This window comes from Rhinopithecus roxellana, chromosome 11, assembly GCF_007565055.1.
Source record: "Rhinopithecus roxellana isolate Shanxi Qingling chromosome 11, ASM756505v1, whole genome shotgun sequence".
NCBI lineage: Eukaryota > Metazoa > Chordata > Mammalia > Primates > Cercopithecidae > Rhinopithecus > Rhinopithecus roxellana.
The window spans coordinates 51,245,397-51,261,529 of NC_044559.1; the positions used below are offsets into that span (position 1 = coordinate 51,245,397).

General features: G+C 50.0%; 1 protein-coding gene across 1 annotated transcript in view; it reads right to left on the bottom strand.

Moving 5' to 3' along the window:
- Positions 1-16,133, bottom strand: part of TCERG1L (transcription elongation regulator 1 like) — a 234,818-nt gene that overhangs the window by 171,015 nt on the left and 47,670 nt on the right. Inside the window, exon 4 of the mRNA XM_010389429.2 lies at positions 11,869-12,054. Within this exon, the coding sequence (XP_010387731.2) occupies positions 11,869-12,054 (186 nt within the window). The remainder of the gene's footprint in view (positions 1-11,868; positions 12,055-16,133) is intronic.

Sequence of the window (16,133 nt, forward strand, 5' to 3'; positions counted from 1 at the left end):
TAAGGCTTTTGTGGCAAGGAGTGACCAGATGGTGAGAGGGACAAGGCAGAGCAAATGTGGTGAAAAGAACCCTGGATGAATGACCACCCTCAAGGATGGCAGCACACCCAAAAGATTTTAGAGCAGATGAGCTTTCCCTTCTCTGTCCCCATTGTCCATCCTTGATCAGTTCACACATCTGGTCCGTTCACCCTTTTCCAAACGGTTCTCAAACCTGATTCTCAAACAAGGCTCTCTCTCCAGCCCCACCTCCAGCAGCACCAACTCTCCCCTGCCTCCTGCCATGGCCTCAATCAGATCACTCACTCACAAATACTGTAAATTCACACCCACACGCCCACATGACTCAGGTGCACACACGCACAGACACATGCACACAAGACTCACACACACGCAGGTAAACTCACACACACACTGTAAATTCACACCCACATACCCACATGATTCATATACATGCACACACACACAACATACACACTACTCATACGTGCACACACACACGCACACACGACTCATACGTGCACTCACACACGTACACACACAACACACACACGACTCATATGCACACACACACGCACACACGACACACACACTGGCAAATTCACACACACACGCATACACTCACATACACTGGTAAACACACCCACATACCCACATGACACACACACACATGACTCACACACACATACGACACAGATGCCATCCAGGACCTGGACCCAGGCCTTGGCAGGAAATGTCAGAGCTGTGACAATGACAGAAAGGTCTCCATGTCCCTAGCACTGAGGCTGTATTAATTATGAACTTGAGAAGTCATAAAGCAAACCAGGCTGATCTCTCTCTGCCCTCCTTGGCTCCGAGGGCCACAGTCCACCCGTCAGCCACACCTGGTGCCCGGTACCTTCCTGTAGCCTTGCCTCCCCCACACAGGCCAATGGCCCTTTCCCGGGATCCCCTAGACTCTGCCTTGGCCTGTGTCTGGCTGGAGGCCCATCTGGGCCTAGTCCGGGGCAGGCAGGAAGACAGGGAATGAGGGCCCTCGTGCTGCCCTCAAGATACATGCGGCTGAGAGTCAGTGGGAAATACATAACTTTGCTGCTTGAATGGGACACTCTGATCCTGCACTAGGCTTTCTGCCCAAGTCTCTGGCAGTGCTGAGCCCCCAATGCCATGGGGTGTCACGCCCAGCAGAGGGCCCTTTCGCTCCCATCACAGTCCCCCAACCTGTGCTCACATCCAGTCTTTGTCTCAGAGTCGCCTTCTGACTAGAGGTGCCCAGCCCTGCAGGTCATGCCCATCCCTGGAATGGTGCCCCAGGCCAGCCCTCGGCAGGACCGGAGAGGCAGGATATGATGGAGCTGACCTGGCACACAGAGGCGATGCCTCTGACTTGGGGCACTGAGTCCTAAGGGAAAAGATTCCCTCTCGCGCTCACTTGTAAACAGCCAGAACCCAGCCTAATGCTGGGAATCCAGCAGGGACTCAGCGAAAGCGGGGCGGCTCACTGGTTCATCAGGTGTCGGGGGGTGGGACAAAATGATTTATTTACAAAAGCTCAGGTTTACTTTTCACATCATGCTAGAGTCCATTGTCTTAAGCAAATATGAGTGATTGCTCCTGCCTTCTTAGCAGAGGCAATATCACTGTTGAAGAAAGAGAAATAAAGGGAGTACAGCAAGCTCCGGAAAGCCGCGCAGCTACCCCAGCATAGGAGGTTCCATGGCCCTGACAGTGGCCCCACTCAGGTCCCCAACAGCTGTTTAAAGCAGCATCCCTGAGTCCCTGGAGGACAGTGGCCCCCTCTAACCATGGCAAACGCACACTGGGGTCCTTGCAGCCCAGTAGCACGTTTCTTTTTTTTTTTTTTTTGTAATTATTATAAATTTTGTTCTTTTTTGAAAGCCTCAGAAGTAAGCTTTCTTTCTACTTGTGCAAACTTTCAAACTCTATATCACCAGTCAAAACGGAAATCACGCATCCACTCTCCCCATCCTGGTTCTACCTGGCTGGGAGCTGCATGGGTATGACAGTCACACTCGCTGGCTCACACATTACTGGCTTGCTTAACCTGAGCAGCCAAGGCTGTGTTCCCCTCCTTTTCAAATCGTTGCAGGAAAGCAAAAGCATTCCGCCTGGCAAATAAGAACCTGAGGAGAGAAAGCAGCACTCTCTGCTTGTGCACAGAATAATTCAAACACTGCCTCCTCTCAGCAAAGAAAGCTCCCAGAAAGGAGCACACACCTGCCCCGGCATTCAGAAAGAACGCAGGAGCAAACACCATTTGGGGCAGCCAGGGACACTTTGGAGGAATAAAGCCGCACGATTTAAGTCACAGGGCACCAGTGAGGTACCACAGACCAGGCAGGAGCCCAGCCCAACTCACATGAAGCTGCATGCTGCGTGCACGCCTGACGGGAGCTGGCAGAGCCCACCTTACTCCCCTGCAGATCCTCCCGGAGGCTGTCCACAGAGAACCACCAGACACTGAGACTGGGTGGGGCTTCTGCAACTGGTCTGTAGGTTCATAATCTTAAAGAAGTAAAATGGAATTGCAAGTGCTTCATGCGAGATGTGGCCTCACAGATGCAGGCTAATCTGTCACACACTGAGCCAGAGCCTTTGAGAGGTTTGCAGATGTTCACTTGAGGTGGAGGGATCATGGGCTATTTTCCTTTTCTTATTTATGCTTCTCCACTTCTTTCCTCAGGGTTCTAAGTCAGTGCTAATCAGACCTTCCACAGGGAAAGGTGGCCGGTATATCCTAGTTGGGAAATCTCATTCTAAGAACACAGGGAATCCTGAGGAGACACACGTGGGTTGTGAACCAAGTCCTGGCCATCACTCATCGCCTGCCCAGGTGTAGGTGGAGCCAGTCTTGAGCTGCAGCAGGGAAGGGATGGTGAACTGGTGGACAGCGGCCGCCTGCCCGGGGCCTGCCCTAAAGCACCCTCTTCGACTCTCTTCCTCCTAGCCCAGGAGTCCAGCGCCCTGTTAGTTGACTTCTTAGGGAGTGAGAAGTGCTGCCTGCTACGAGCTCACTCAGCCTACTGGTCATCAGCATTTACTAAACTTTCAGCTGCCTGCAGAGCATTAGACACATGGGGTCTCCTTCTTAGCTGGACACTCTCCCAAATCACATTGCTCTTTCTCAAGCCCCGTGTGACACAGGACACGCCGGGCACGTGAAGTCCTTCTCTCTGCAGCTCTCTCATTTCACCACCAGCACCAGGCTCCGCTTCCCACCTGTGCTGCTAGATGGCTCATGCCTGGGAGAGTTGAGGCCCAGCCAAATTCTCCAGCTTGTGGGAACATTATTACGCTCTCAGGCCGTGGGTCCATCTCTGGGAACCCACTCACCTTTGGTATATGGTGCTCCTTTCAAGGCACTGAGAAATTCCAGGAAACATAATAGCAGCAGAGGGGTCCAGATTCCACACTGCCACCCCTCATTCCCCAGGAGCTCTGCCGCGGCCCTGACCACTCCCACGCCCCTCTGCCCAGGCCAGCAACCCCAGCTCACGGGGGTGCCTGCCTGTGCCGGGAGCCAGTCCTGACTTTCTGCCCCCTTTCCCCCTGCCCCTCCTCCCAACCCAGCTCAAAACAGCCCCTCTGCCTCTGCTGCTTCCTTCACTGAGAACCCTTGCAGTCACAGACCTCAGGCCAGCCCCCAGGCCCTGCTGTCTCCTGCTCTCTGCAGACCCTATGCAGTCTGCCAGCCACCTCCAGGAAAGTACATGCGCTTTGAGCCAGCCGCCCTCACCCAGGCTCACAGGTCTCCTTTCTTCTTCATACCTCAGTTTCTGCTGTGCTCCGGATGGCTGATGGCACCGGAAATTGGGCCGCTGGAAAGACTGTTAGCAGAGCTGATCAGAGGAGACGCAGAAATGGAAGGTACCATGAAGGGCAGGAGCAGTAAGAGGTTTTCACCGCTTCTTACTTAATGCTGTTCTTCTGACCCTCTCCAAGGTCCCTCAAATAAACTTCACTCATGTGCATATGAGAACACGCCTCCTTTTCTTATTTTTATTGTGGTAAAATATACATAACACGAAATGTACTGTCTTAACCATCTTGAAGTGTACAGTTCAGTGGCATTAAGCACATTTGCAGTACTTAATGCCAGCCGTCACCACCACCCACACTCCGAATTATTTTACCTTCCCAAACAGAAACTGTCCTGGTTCAACACTGATTTTCTGTTCCCCTTCCCCCAGTCCCTGGCACCCACCCTTCTGCTGTCTATCTCTGTGAATCCGATGGGAGGACTCAGATAAGTGGAATTCTACAGGCTTGTTTCACTGACCATCGTGTCCTCAAGGTTCATCCATGCAGCAGCAGGTGCCAGCAATTCCTGCTTTTGAAGACTGAATAATATTTCACTATATAGACATGCCACATTTTCTTTATGTATGCACCCATCAGTGGATGCTCGGATCGCTTTCATCATTTGTGGAATAATAAATAATGCTGCTACAAACATGTGTACTCAAGTGGGTATCTGTTTGAGATCCTGATTCCAATTGCTGAGTCCCATGGTAATTCCACGTGTAATTGTTTGAGGACCTGACGCACAGTTTTCCACAACTGTACTACTCTGAAGCACCAATGTTGCTTTAGGGATGTTTGTTCAAAGCAACTCCCACACAGTCTCTAGAAGTTTAAGCATGGAGAGCAAAATGTGAGCTTTCTCTCACCCAGAGCCCTGGATGGAACATGGGCCTGAAATGTCAGCTTTCTCCCATTCAGACCCCTGGGCGAACACAGGCCTGTATGCTACTGAACACAGGCTGTCCTCCCCCAGGGCATGGATCTCATTCATGCACCAAAGAGGTCTATTTGAGTGTTGGGACCGGAAGACTCTGCAGTGTGAGCTGCGGACCGGACATCTCCAACGAGTGCCCATCAGGGAGGACTCGCCTCCTCCTCCGAGTCCTGAAGCACATGTCACTCGCCACTTCTGATGGCCACCCACTATGCATACTATTTCCAACAGTGCTGTTATCACAAATTAAATAAAGTGGTCTGGCCCGGGAAGCAGCTGCTGCTCCTGTTGCAGTGAGTACTCTATGACAATGTCCTGTCTGGCTACAGCAACACGATCTGCACAGCGACCAGCCTCCTCACACAATGCTTTCATTAAAGCAGCCATGGGTGACCTCCTTCCTCCCTGATCTGTCTACAGACCAACTATTTCCCCACCCTCCTTCCAGGGGTGCTTCTAATCTGGCCCCTGCTTGAAGACCACAGGGACCCCCAGGGATGGCAGCACGTACCGCCGTGCGCCTGAGTGAGGTCCGGACGCCTTCCCTGCTGGGCCAGTCACAGACTCTCCCTGGGGGTCCTCAGCACAGCAGGCATCCAGCCTCTCATCGGCTCTTGGCCTGTGCCTGCCAGGCAGGCACAGCTGAAGTTATCCAGTGTCCCTTTAGCACCGGGAGCCTGGCCACCATCACAGCCACTGGGTTACTGATTTTAGCACAGTGGCTCTATAGACGGACAGGAATGACAGCTGGTAGATGGGACTGCCAATGGTGCAGAAGAAAGACATCCTGGGAAAATCCTTGGCAAAGGATTGCTGAGTTCCACCCTCACTCTGCCCCTCACTTGTATTGGGATTTAGGTAAACTGGTCTTCAGTGGCCTTTGACCCTGCCCCCCAGCTTTAAGTAACGGAATCGGTTGTCCAGAGTCCACAGGCCTTTCAGCTTGAAAATTTTGGGTTCCGGGAAATTCAAATCCCTAAAGATTGTGGTGACTGGAGCACAATCACCTCACTCTCTGTCTGAGCTTCCCATTAGAGATTCCGGTTCATGCTGAGCTGAGCCGCATACTCAGGGGCTGGTGACGCGGCGTCCGCCGTGCTGAACGCTTCCTGACTATGTTTGTCTGTTTGTTAGGACTGGGCTGAGTGGGTGTGGGGTGAATGTCTGTGGAGCAGGGCAGCCATCTCTGCACTGTCTCATAGAGAACACAGAGAACTGTCAACCAACACCCCAGAGCATTGTTGGAGAGGGTCGTAGCCACAGAGCACAGGTGTGACTGGATGCCGTTCATTAACAAAGAGTCAGTGAGAGGTAAATTTGTGCCGAGAACCGTTCCCGGCACCAGGGCCTCAGTGGTGAATAGACATGAGAGCACCCCGCCCCTCAGGGTCTGACATGTCAGTGTAGGAGAGAAAATAGCCCAGGAATTGACACTGAAGAGAATTGCAGGTGATGATAAATGCTGAAAAGCAAACGCAACAGTGAGGAGAAGGAGTTCATTCCATGGGCCACTTCAGGATGGGAGGACTAGGGCTGCGTGCTAGAGCTGAGGCCTGAACAGTGGAGGAACCACCGGCCGGTGGGACAAGGCGTTATATGACTTACAAACAAATGCTGCACAAAAGTGAACAGGATGGTACCACCGCTGCACATACCAGCAGGGACGACTGTAAAGAAAGCACGTATCTGAGTGGAAAGGCCATCGCAGAAGAATGCACAAACGATGCTAACATTTATGTGAAATTAACAAAAACTGAAGTATGCAATATATTGTCCAGAGATAATGCATGTGGTAAACACATTTTTTTAAAAAACAGCAAAGGAATGATTGGCACATCTTCAGGGGAGCAGTGACCTCCGGGGTGAGCAGGAGGTGAGGCTGGGGGCAGGGCCTGGGATACTGGAAACATCGTTTCTTAGACTCAGAGGGAGGCACTGGGTGTCTATTGTATTAATATTCTCTATACTGGACATAAACTTATGCATGCTGTGGCCTGCGTGATATATTTCCACATTTTTTCTTCAAAGAGAGGGTGAATTGGAGCTAACAGAGGAGATGGCTAACATAAAGTGCAGGGTGATCCTCAGGGAAGGCACAGGGAGTGGAGCAGCTCAGAAAGAACGCAAGGTCCCAGGAGCATCGTTTCCTAGATGAGTGAGCCAGACCTTGCTCACGGGAGTGATTTCCCCGTGAAAGCAGCTCTCCCCTTTGGAGCCCAACAACGAGGTCTCCATTTAGGAAAGTCTGCTCCTTATATGCCTAAACGTAATAATGCCGGCTCAGACGCTTGTGGTTGCATTCTCAGTAAGAATTCACTTATCATGCATAACAAACTATGCAAAAGGGTTTTGTTGGTTTGTTTGTTTAAATCCAGTAAGTTTTCCACTAGAGGTAACTCAATCCTCCATCAGAAATGAACACGTCTTTCCCGCACAAGCCCGATGAGTTTGAGGAATCTTGAGGTATAAGCAATTATATTGTTACAGTATTTTTGTCTCTGAAAATCTTTAAAATGTTAATATGTATTATGACATTTTTGATTATAGTGGAGGAGGAAACAATTCCTGGATGATTTAAAAAAAGACCGTATTCCCAAATGTCTGAATTACTGTTGTTATAGAACCTGTTTCAGCATCTGCAGATTTTGCTAATGAGGAAAGCCGACAGCCACATGAAAGGCTGCGTGGTACAATTCTGGCTTGGAGACTTTCTGACTTGTTATGTAGCTTGGCTGGTAAGTTACTGATAGAACAAAAAAAAATAGTCACTTCCCAGCTGTTCTGTGGCAGGACAAAATGTTAAATTTAAACCATTAAATAGTTATGGAAGCAAAGAACAGGTGGCAAATGGCTTCCCAGGCAGATGGCCCTTTTTAATATCTATTTGGTAGTTACCTGCTCTACCAGAGACTGAAAGTACTCACTCATATTTCACTCTTCTTGCCTGAACGCTTCAGTCATGGTGGGGCAAATTTTAAAAATGAATGCTGTCTTTCTTAAAAGAAGAATCACTTTGGCTGAGCACAGTGACTCATGCCTCTAATCCCAGCACTTGGGGAGGCCAAGGTGGGCAGATTACGAGGTCAGGAGTTCAAGACCAGCCTGGCCAACATGGTGAAACCCCGTCTCTACTAAAAATACAAAAATTACCTGGGCATGGGGGGGTACACCTGTAATCCCAGCTACGGGGGCGACTGAGGCAGGAGAATCACTTGAACCCAGGAGGTGAAGGTTACAATGAGCCGAGACCATGCCACTGCACTCCAGCCTGGGCGACAGATCAAGACTCCGTCTCAAGAAAAAGAAAGAAAGAAAAGAAAAGAAGAGAAAAGAAAAGAAAGAGAGAGAAGGGGGAAGGAGAGAGAGAGAGGGAGAAAGAAAGAAAGAGAGAGAGAGAGAGAGAGAAAGAAAGAAAGAAAGAAAGAAAGAAAGAAAGAAAGAAAGAAAGAAAGAAAGAAAGAAAAGAAAGAAAGAAAGAGAGAGAGGAAAGGAAAGGAAGAAAGGGAAAGGAACACAATAAAGAAAGAAAGAGAGAAAGAAAAAGAAAGAAAGAAAAAAAAAAAAAAAAGAAAAGAAGAAATAAAGAAAGAAAAAAGAAAGAAGAAAGAAGAAAAAGAAAAAGAGAAGAAAGGAGGGAGGGAGGGAAGAAGAGATAGAAAAGAAAGAGATTTCGCGGGGATTTAGCAAGGATCGAAGAGAAGAGGAAGGAGATAAAGAACTCACTACCGCAATAAAGATAAAAGCCTGAATCGAAAGATCAAATGAAAACCGAAATCAAAGAAAGAAAGAGGAAAGAAAAAAAGAAAGAAACAAACAAACAAACAAGCTCTGTGAGTGAGTGGAACAGGAGCAGGCTCCGCTGGGCCTATCAACGTGCAGAAGGGAGCGCTGTCCCTGGAGTCAGGGGAATTGCTGCGTTGGGTGCAGGCAGGGTGGGGATGGAAAGACATGACCTCTGCTGGTGACCCACTGCCTGGGAGGGGCCAGCCTGGTAAACAGACCCCTGTGAAGCGGAGGCCAAAGGACACTCGTGCCCTGGGAGGGCAGCAGGGACCAGCCTTCCCGCCCGTGCTGACACCACTCTGAAAGAGAAGTCCGGTTCACGGCTGAATGCGGACCTGGTCACGGGCTCTTTAAGTTTTATGTGGCATCTTAGTTAAGCTAAATCTCGTGCAAGGCACCGAATTCTGTGCAAGCTTTATGACTGTGGGCTCTTTCCAGCACACAGCCTGCGCCTTCACGGTCAGGGTAGTGCCATATTAACTCTCCCAGATGAGCATATCCGGGTACCCAGACAGCTTTTCACGGTGCCTTAAGCAGAGTTCGAATAGTACAAACCCCGGTTTCTCCACAGAGCCACTACCTATACTTTGGGCCAGATGATTCTCTACCATGGGGGTTGCCTGGGGGTTCTAGGATTGTGGCCTCTTCCCTGGCTTCTACCCACCAAATCCCAGTAGCAACCCTCAAGTCATGACAACCAAAACACACGGATAGTCACACTGCCAAATATCCTCTGGGGTGCAGAATTGTCTCCATTTGGGGACCACGTGGAGCTCTGAGGTTACTGACTTTTATACCAAAGCCAAGGATGTAAGTACAACAGTCAAGCTCGCTTATATAAAGTCAGAATTATCTTCCAAATAAAAACAGGATAATTCTTCTGTAGATAAATTAAAGGTCACAGCCTTTTATAAAATCAGTTTGAATATAGAGCAAACTTTGCAGTGAGCTGTGTTCTTCTGAGCCCATCAGCACCTGCTTCGCACTGATGTCCTTCTATTTCCTCTCCCCTAGGCAGAGGCCACTCCCTCCACCCACCCCTTCATGGGATAGCTCATCCTTGTCCTGCCCCTGCCCAGTTCATCCATTTTAAGGGGTGTCAGAAATTTCCTAGGGGGCTGCCTGAGCATTTGCTGAGACCGCCCATCAGCAGACGACACCTTGCTCCCATCATTCTGTGGGGTTCTTTGCTCCCATCATTCTGTGGGGCTCCTTGCTCCCATCATTCTGTGGGGCTCTTTGCTCCCATCATTCTGTGGGGCTCTTTGCTCCCATCATTCTGTGGGGCTCTTTGCTCCCATCATTCTGTGGGGCTCTTGTGGTGGTTTAGAAAACAGCCCTAAGGTTGCAGATAGGCCAGCTCTCTATCCCCCCATCTCATCAAGTCTTGGTTTTCAAAAAGTACCCCAGGGACATGTTAGGATGGTTTTCTTCATGGGCATGCCAGCCTCGCTCCCAAGTCCAGAGGAGGCTGCCAGGACAGCACCACCAGGCAGTCCCACCTCCGGATGGAGCCCTCACCAGGGGCGCCCCTGGCAGCACCACTCCTACCCGTGAAGCCTGGGATGGGCCACGCTGCTCACAGCTCAGACCTGCTCATCGCTGGTTCAGACCCAGCTTCCTAGTGGTATTTCAACTTCAACCTGCAGCCTCTCCTGTGGGGCAGGGTTTCCAGGTCAGGTGGATCAATGCCAGCAATGGGAAGGCAATTTTAGGAGCTACCTTCTGAGTAACGCCCCTTTCACCTTCCTGTCAGCCCATTTTTCCAGTTATCTACAGGACAGATAATGTTGGTGCTGGCCTCATTCTAACTGAATGCACATTATAGCAAATTTGATCATGGAACCTTATAAAAGGCAAACAAGAGAGGACGCCTAATTGTTATGTCACCTTATAAATCATGTAAGAGATATGGAAAGTGAGGCTGCCCCTGAGGTACACAGCTTTTGATTCTAAGATTAATTTTCCTCTGAAAACAGTAAGTCATCCCTAATATATGTCAGTGGACTGGTAGGTTTAACCAAATTCTTGACACAGCTGCAATTTATGTTTCACTCCGAGATTATCCATGTGTTTTATTTATTTTCTCCATCACACCCTAAATGCATGCTCACTGACATGCTGAAAGAGAAATACGATTTTGATCTTCAGAATACAATATCCTACTTATCAACTAATTCATCAGGCCAACATAGAAACAGCGAACGCCGAAGGTCCATTGTTGAAAAAGACCATATTAGATTTACTAGCAACAAAGTCAACAAACTGCAAACACTCCAAAAATCGGAAAGTCGTGGAACTGGGCTGTTTGTCTTCTACCATGAACCAGTATGTATATATTTATGTGTGTGTCTGTCACAGTCTAGTGGTTCATTTCCTGCTACTCGTAATCTAGCAATTAATGATATTAATACAATCTTCCATGGAATTTCTCTACAAGTTTTACCATCTCACATGAAGAACTGAAACCAAAATAATAGAGTAAATCCTCAATTCCTGGGAGTTGGCACTGTCACTCCAAATTAATGGAGATGTTGCTAAGTTTGGAGAAACAGGCATTTTACAAGGGTGTCTGGGTCCCGAAGCGTGCAGGTTACAGTTAATGGATGGACACGCATGCCTGTGAACCCATAGGGACAACAGAGCTGCAGATGGGACCCAGGGCCTCCCATCTACTCCAAGTGCCTCATCAATGCATCTCACACCTCTCAGGACACCAGAATGGCCACCCTCCCAGCCCCTGCCCTGAGGACATCTCAGAAAGGGGGCACATCCACTGCATTGATGAGCTCAAATGCCTTTGTGGCGGCCCAAGCCTCTCGTACTCCAGGCTATCCCAGTGGGTGGGAACCCAGCCCGTGTCCAGCACAGGCCAGAAGGCAAGCCAAGTAGACGGCCTGGGGGGAGCGGGGTGCAGCTTGGCTCTGGGCTCACACACCAGGCTCCGCTCCGGCACACCAGCCTCCACGTCCTGCGCAAGAAAATCACAACTTCCTGGGGTCCTTGCACTTCCAGACCATGCATAACTCCCCGTAAATTCCAGTTAGTAAAGAGAAGCCTCATTTCCTCAAACGGAAACCTTCACCTTGGCTTTACAGCAGGAAGTGCCAGGGTGGACCTGACAAGGTGGCTCAGTGGAGTCAGGTCCATTTGCAGGGTCTGAAGTCAAGCAAAGCCCAAACGATCCCAGCAGAATGTGTCCCCCTCAACCGGAGCTGGGCTTCATGTCCCACAGCACCTGGGCCCAGGCCAGTGGCATCTGACAAGGAAGCCTTGGCGCCCTCACTAAGGCAGCACCGGGCATCGGGACTGCGCTCTGAGCCTACCTGAGAAGGGGGACGTCCGGAGGGGTATTTTGATGGGTGCCAAGGTCAGGAAGTGGCGCGGCTGCACACTGGAGGGGGACGGGCCCCGGAGGCTCTCAGGGTCCATGGAGACCATGGCAGCGGCGGCAGCGGTGGCGATGGTGATGGCGGGGCTGCTGGTCGGCTTAAGGCTGTTATGGCAGCCACCTGCGGAAGAGGGATGCAGAGGGTCAGCAAGGGGATGCCCAGGGCCATGGGTGACCCATGCCCATCTTGCAACCGCAAGATATCAGCCCCCAGAAAACAGGTGAGGGGGCACTACCGCTCTTTAATGGAAGCCCACAGTATGTGCCACTGTCCGCAGAACAAATGGTTGTGTGATGAGTTCTCCATCTGCGAAATGCTGACACACACCCAGCACACATACAGGGCCATGTGATGCTCAGTGAGCCACAAGGCTTACAGTCGCCAGGGGACGAACCAGGATCCAGGTGTCTTACAGAGAAACCGCTTGTCCCTGGTGTCCGTGTGTTAAGTACCTAATCAGAAGTGACCATGAACAGCATGCAGTGACTTGGAGCAGACGCCAGGGAAGGCCCAGCACTGCCACATAAGACAGTGGGGGTTTGGAAGAAGGGGCAGCTGTGAGACAGGTTTCTAGAGGGCGCCAGGCTCAGCTGGGCCCTGCAGGGAGTGGCCGGTCACCAGACCAGCTGCTGCAGGGGAGAAACCCACACCCAGCTCAGCGTGGGTTGCTCCCTGAGAGGAGTCAGACTGCAAGCTTGGAATCGGGCATCTCTTCTAACATCAGCGGAAGCATCTGAAAGTTTGCTTCTTCCTCTGCCTTTTCAGTAAAACACTTTTTCTTTTAAAAGACTCCTCAGTTCCCCCAAATAAATGTGGTATCTAAGAAGTATTTTGTAGGTGCCATTTTACATAAATGGTGGAAGCTTAGTCTGGCCAGCTCTGGACAGCAATTTGGAAAAATGTTTTTAAAACCTTGATATAATTCACAACTCTTGATCTGGCACGTCCTCTCCCGCAACCCACCCACATGCCCAGTGCCTTAGGATACAGGTGTAGAATGTGGAGCTAGAAATATCAGCAAAAGCTGGACAGCTGCACGAAGGATGGTGCACCATGCGTGGGATGGTCAATGGTCAGTATGAACACGTCAAGAAAGATCATTAGTGCCATCGCGGATGGCTCATGATACAGCAGATCAATAAAACAAGCTAAAAACCATATAGATTCCTACAATGTCTCGTCATTCAGTCAATCAGTCTTTATTTAGCTGACAAGTGCCAGGCATTTTCCAGCCCTAGCTCTTTGAGACAGAGCAGTGAACCAAACACTGGGAAGGCTGGCCTTCGGGGGGGTTCCTCCCAGGGAGGGAAGAGGCAGGGTGCTCATTCTTCTTGTTGATTTTCTGTACTTTCCAGGCTGGTGGGAATGGTGGGAAAGCAGGGAGGGGGCATCTAGCCTTGGTGTGTGGGCCTCAGTTGTGACTGCGGTGGCCAGGAAAGTCCTCACTGGGAAGGAAAAAATAGGTAAAAGTCTGCATGAGGCAAGGTGAGGCGCCCTGCTGACCCCTACAGAAGAAGCAGGTGTGCGAAGACGCTGCGGCCGGTGCCTGTGTGGTGCCTTCCAGGAGCAGCAAGGAGATGAGCAGGGCTGGGGTGCAGCGGGCAAGGCACTGAATACAGGGAAATGAGGAAGCCGGGGGTGGGGGGGCAGCCAGGCTTTGCCAGCAGACACAGGCAGGGGATGACTTGGGTTTTACTCCAAGTGAGGCGAGCCACAGGAGGGAGCGGAGCCTGTGGAGCCTGCGGAGTGGCGGAGAGGCCAGCTCTGAGTCTCGTCTGAATGTCTTCATCCTGCCTGCTTTACTGGGAACAGACGGGCAGGGGACAGCATTTGCTTCCAGATGGGCTCAGTGCCATACCCTATAGCGTCCCTATTTCAAGGAAGACATCCAGGCTAGAGCTAGAAATTTGGAGGCATATAGGAGGTACTTAACACTATGATGTCAGATTGGTTAAAAATAGAAGAAAGTCGTGATAATGAACATATCTAGATGGCAGAATTACGGCTGATTTTCTCTCCTTTCTTTTGGAATTTCCTATGATGAGCATATAAAGATATTTTAAATTAAATATAATTTGTTATAGGGCAGCTTTAGGTTTACAGAAAAATTAGGTAGAAAGTAGAGAGAGTTCCCTAATAGATGTCCCCACTCCCCTCATTGTGAACATCTGGCATCAGTGTGGTGCCTTTGTTACAGTTCATGAACTGACAATGGCACCTTGTTAACGACGGCCACAGTGTTCACTGGGGTTCACCCTTTGTGCTGTGCATCCTATGGGTTTGGACAGAGGCACTGTGGGATCATAGGGAGCATTTTCACAGCCATTGTACCACCATGCACTGTGATATCATACAACACATTATCATAGCCCTTAAACTCCCCTGTCTTCTGCCTGTTCATCCCTCCCTCCCCTAAGCCCCTGGTAGCTGCTGATCTTTCTACGGCCTCTCCAGCTTTGCCTTTTCCAGAAGGCCATTCAGTTGGAAGCAAATACTATCAGCCCTTTCAGACTGGCATCTTCTGCTTCGCAATATCCATTTAAGGTTTCTCTATGTCTTCTCATGACTTGATAGCTCATTTCTTTTTATTGTTGAATGATACTCCATTATCAAGATGTGCTGTAGTTCAGAAGCACAATTGTTGGATTTTATGGTAGGAGTGTATTTCACTTTTTAAAAAACTGCCCGGCTGTCTTCCACGGTGGCCGTGCCATTTTGCATTCCGCCAGCAGTGGATGGAGTTCCTGTTGCTCCACATCTTCACCAGCATTTAGTGATGTCGGCCTTCTGGATGGCAGCTTTTCCAAGTATGTCATGGAATCTACTTGTTGCCATAGACAGATTTGAAGTCAGAAAAAAATAGGCACTATTCAAAATATGTCATCTCAATAATAAAACACTTTTGAAAATTTATAAGATAAAGTAATTATGTGGATAAAAAGGTCCCTCCTGAACTCTCCCACTGAACACTGTCCATCTTTTGTTATATTGCAATTGTCTGGCCTGGCTGTGTTGGAAACATACCACAATCACACTAGATCTGTGGCTTTTTCATGAGATGCTATAAAAGGAACACTTCCTTTGTCATAAAATGCCCTTCAAAAGTCCCACGCTGAACCACAGCCTTGTATTCCAAGGAAGGGACTTGCCACGTACATTTGCCGTATTCTGTTACCCAGCCCCGCCATAATAGGTGCTGTTCTGATAGATACCCACGATGCCAACAACCACCTATGAACAGGTTCATTTCTGTATTTATTGCTATGCGGTAGATTGCAGGGTCCAAATAGTGTAAGCATGTGGGGTGTGCATGTGTCAGTGTAAGGAAGGAATTTTCTGGAAGTTTTAATGCACTAAAGAGCCCTACATGAATTTATTCTCAGTGGCTTCTCTCCTTAGGATCTCTGTTTGCATGTTGCCTCCCCACAGCTGTTTCCACTGGAATTTAACCACTTAGGGGTTAAACTTAACCTACTTAGTGGGCCTCTGAGTGAGCACAAAAGTTAAAGCCCTTGCTGGGAAGTTATTTCCAGTTGAGGAAGGAAAAGATGGCATCAGAATGACCTGGGGGAGTTTTCCAAACCCCGGGAACCACGGGGAGCCCCAGAAGGGCAATGGGTGGGTGGAAGGGAGGGCTGTAAACATGCAAAGCCCCTCAGGTCACTGTAACATCCCAGCCCTGCACCCCGTCCCAGTGCCCGCGTCCTGCCCACCCGGAAGCTTCTCCCTGGCGTCAACGCAGGCTGACCTTCCTGCCAGGGGTGCCCTGACTTTCATTCCTGAAACTGCTCCTACCTGGCAGAGAAGGACCAGAGGCAACACATCCTCCACGTAGCAGCCCTGCCAGAGCATGGGCGCAGCAGTGCTGGTGATCAGGCCCGAGCTGTGGGCTCCCGGGTCGGGGATGGGCTGTCCAAGACCACCCACCCACAGGAAGGAAAGGTCAGACCTCTATAGGGTGTGATACGGGTGCAAACAGATACAGAGAAGCCATACGGCTTGGTAATTAGTACACAGATTGGCACCCGAGGAGTCCGGCTCTCAGTTCAAAACCTGAGTGTGATAACTTGGGTCTTACCTGAAGGCTGCACTGGGCAGGTCTCAGGGGGAAGCTGTGTCCCCACACCAGGCTCATGCTTAGCCAGTCATGGCAGGCTTGAGGGAGCAGCAGGGAAAGGCTCAGGCCCTGGGGTCAGTCA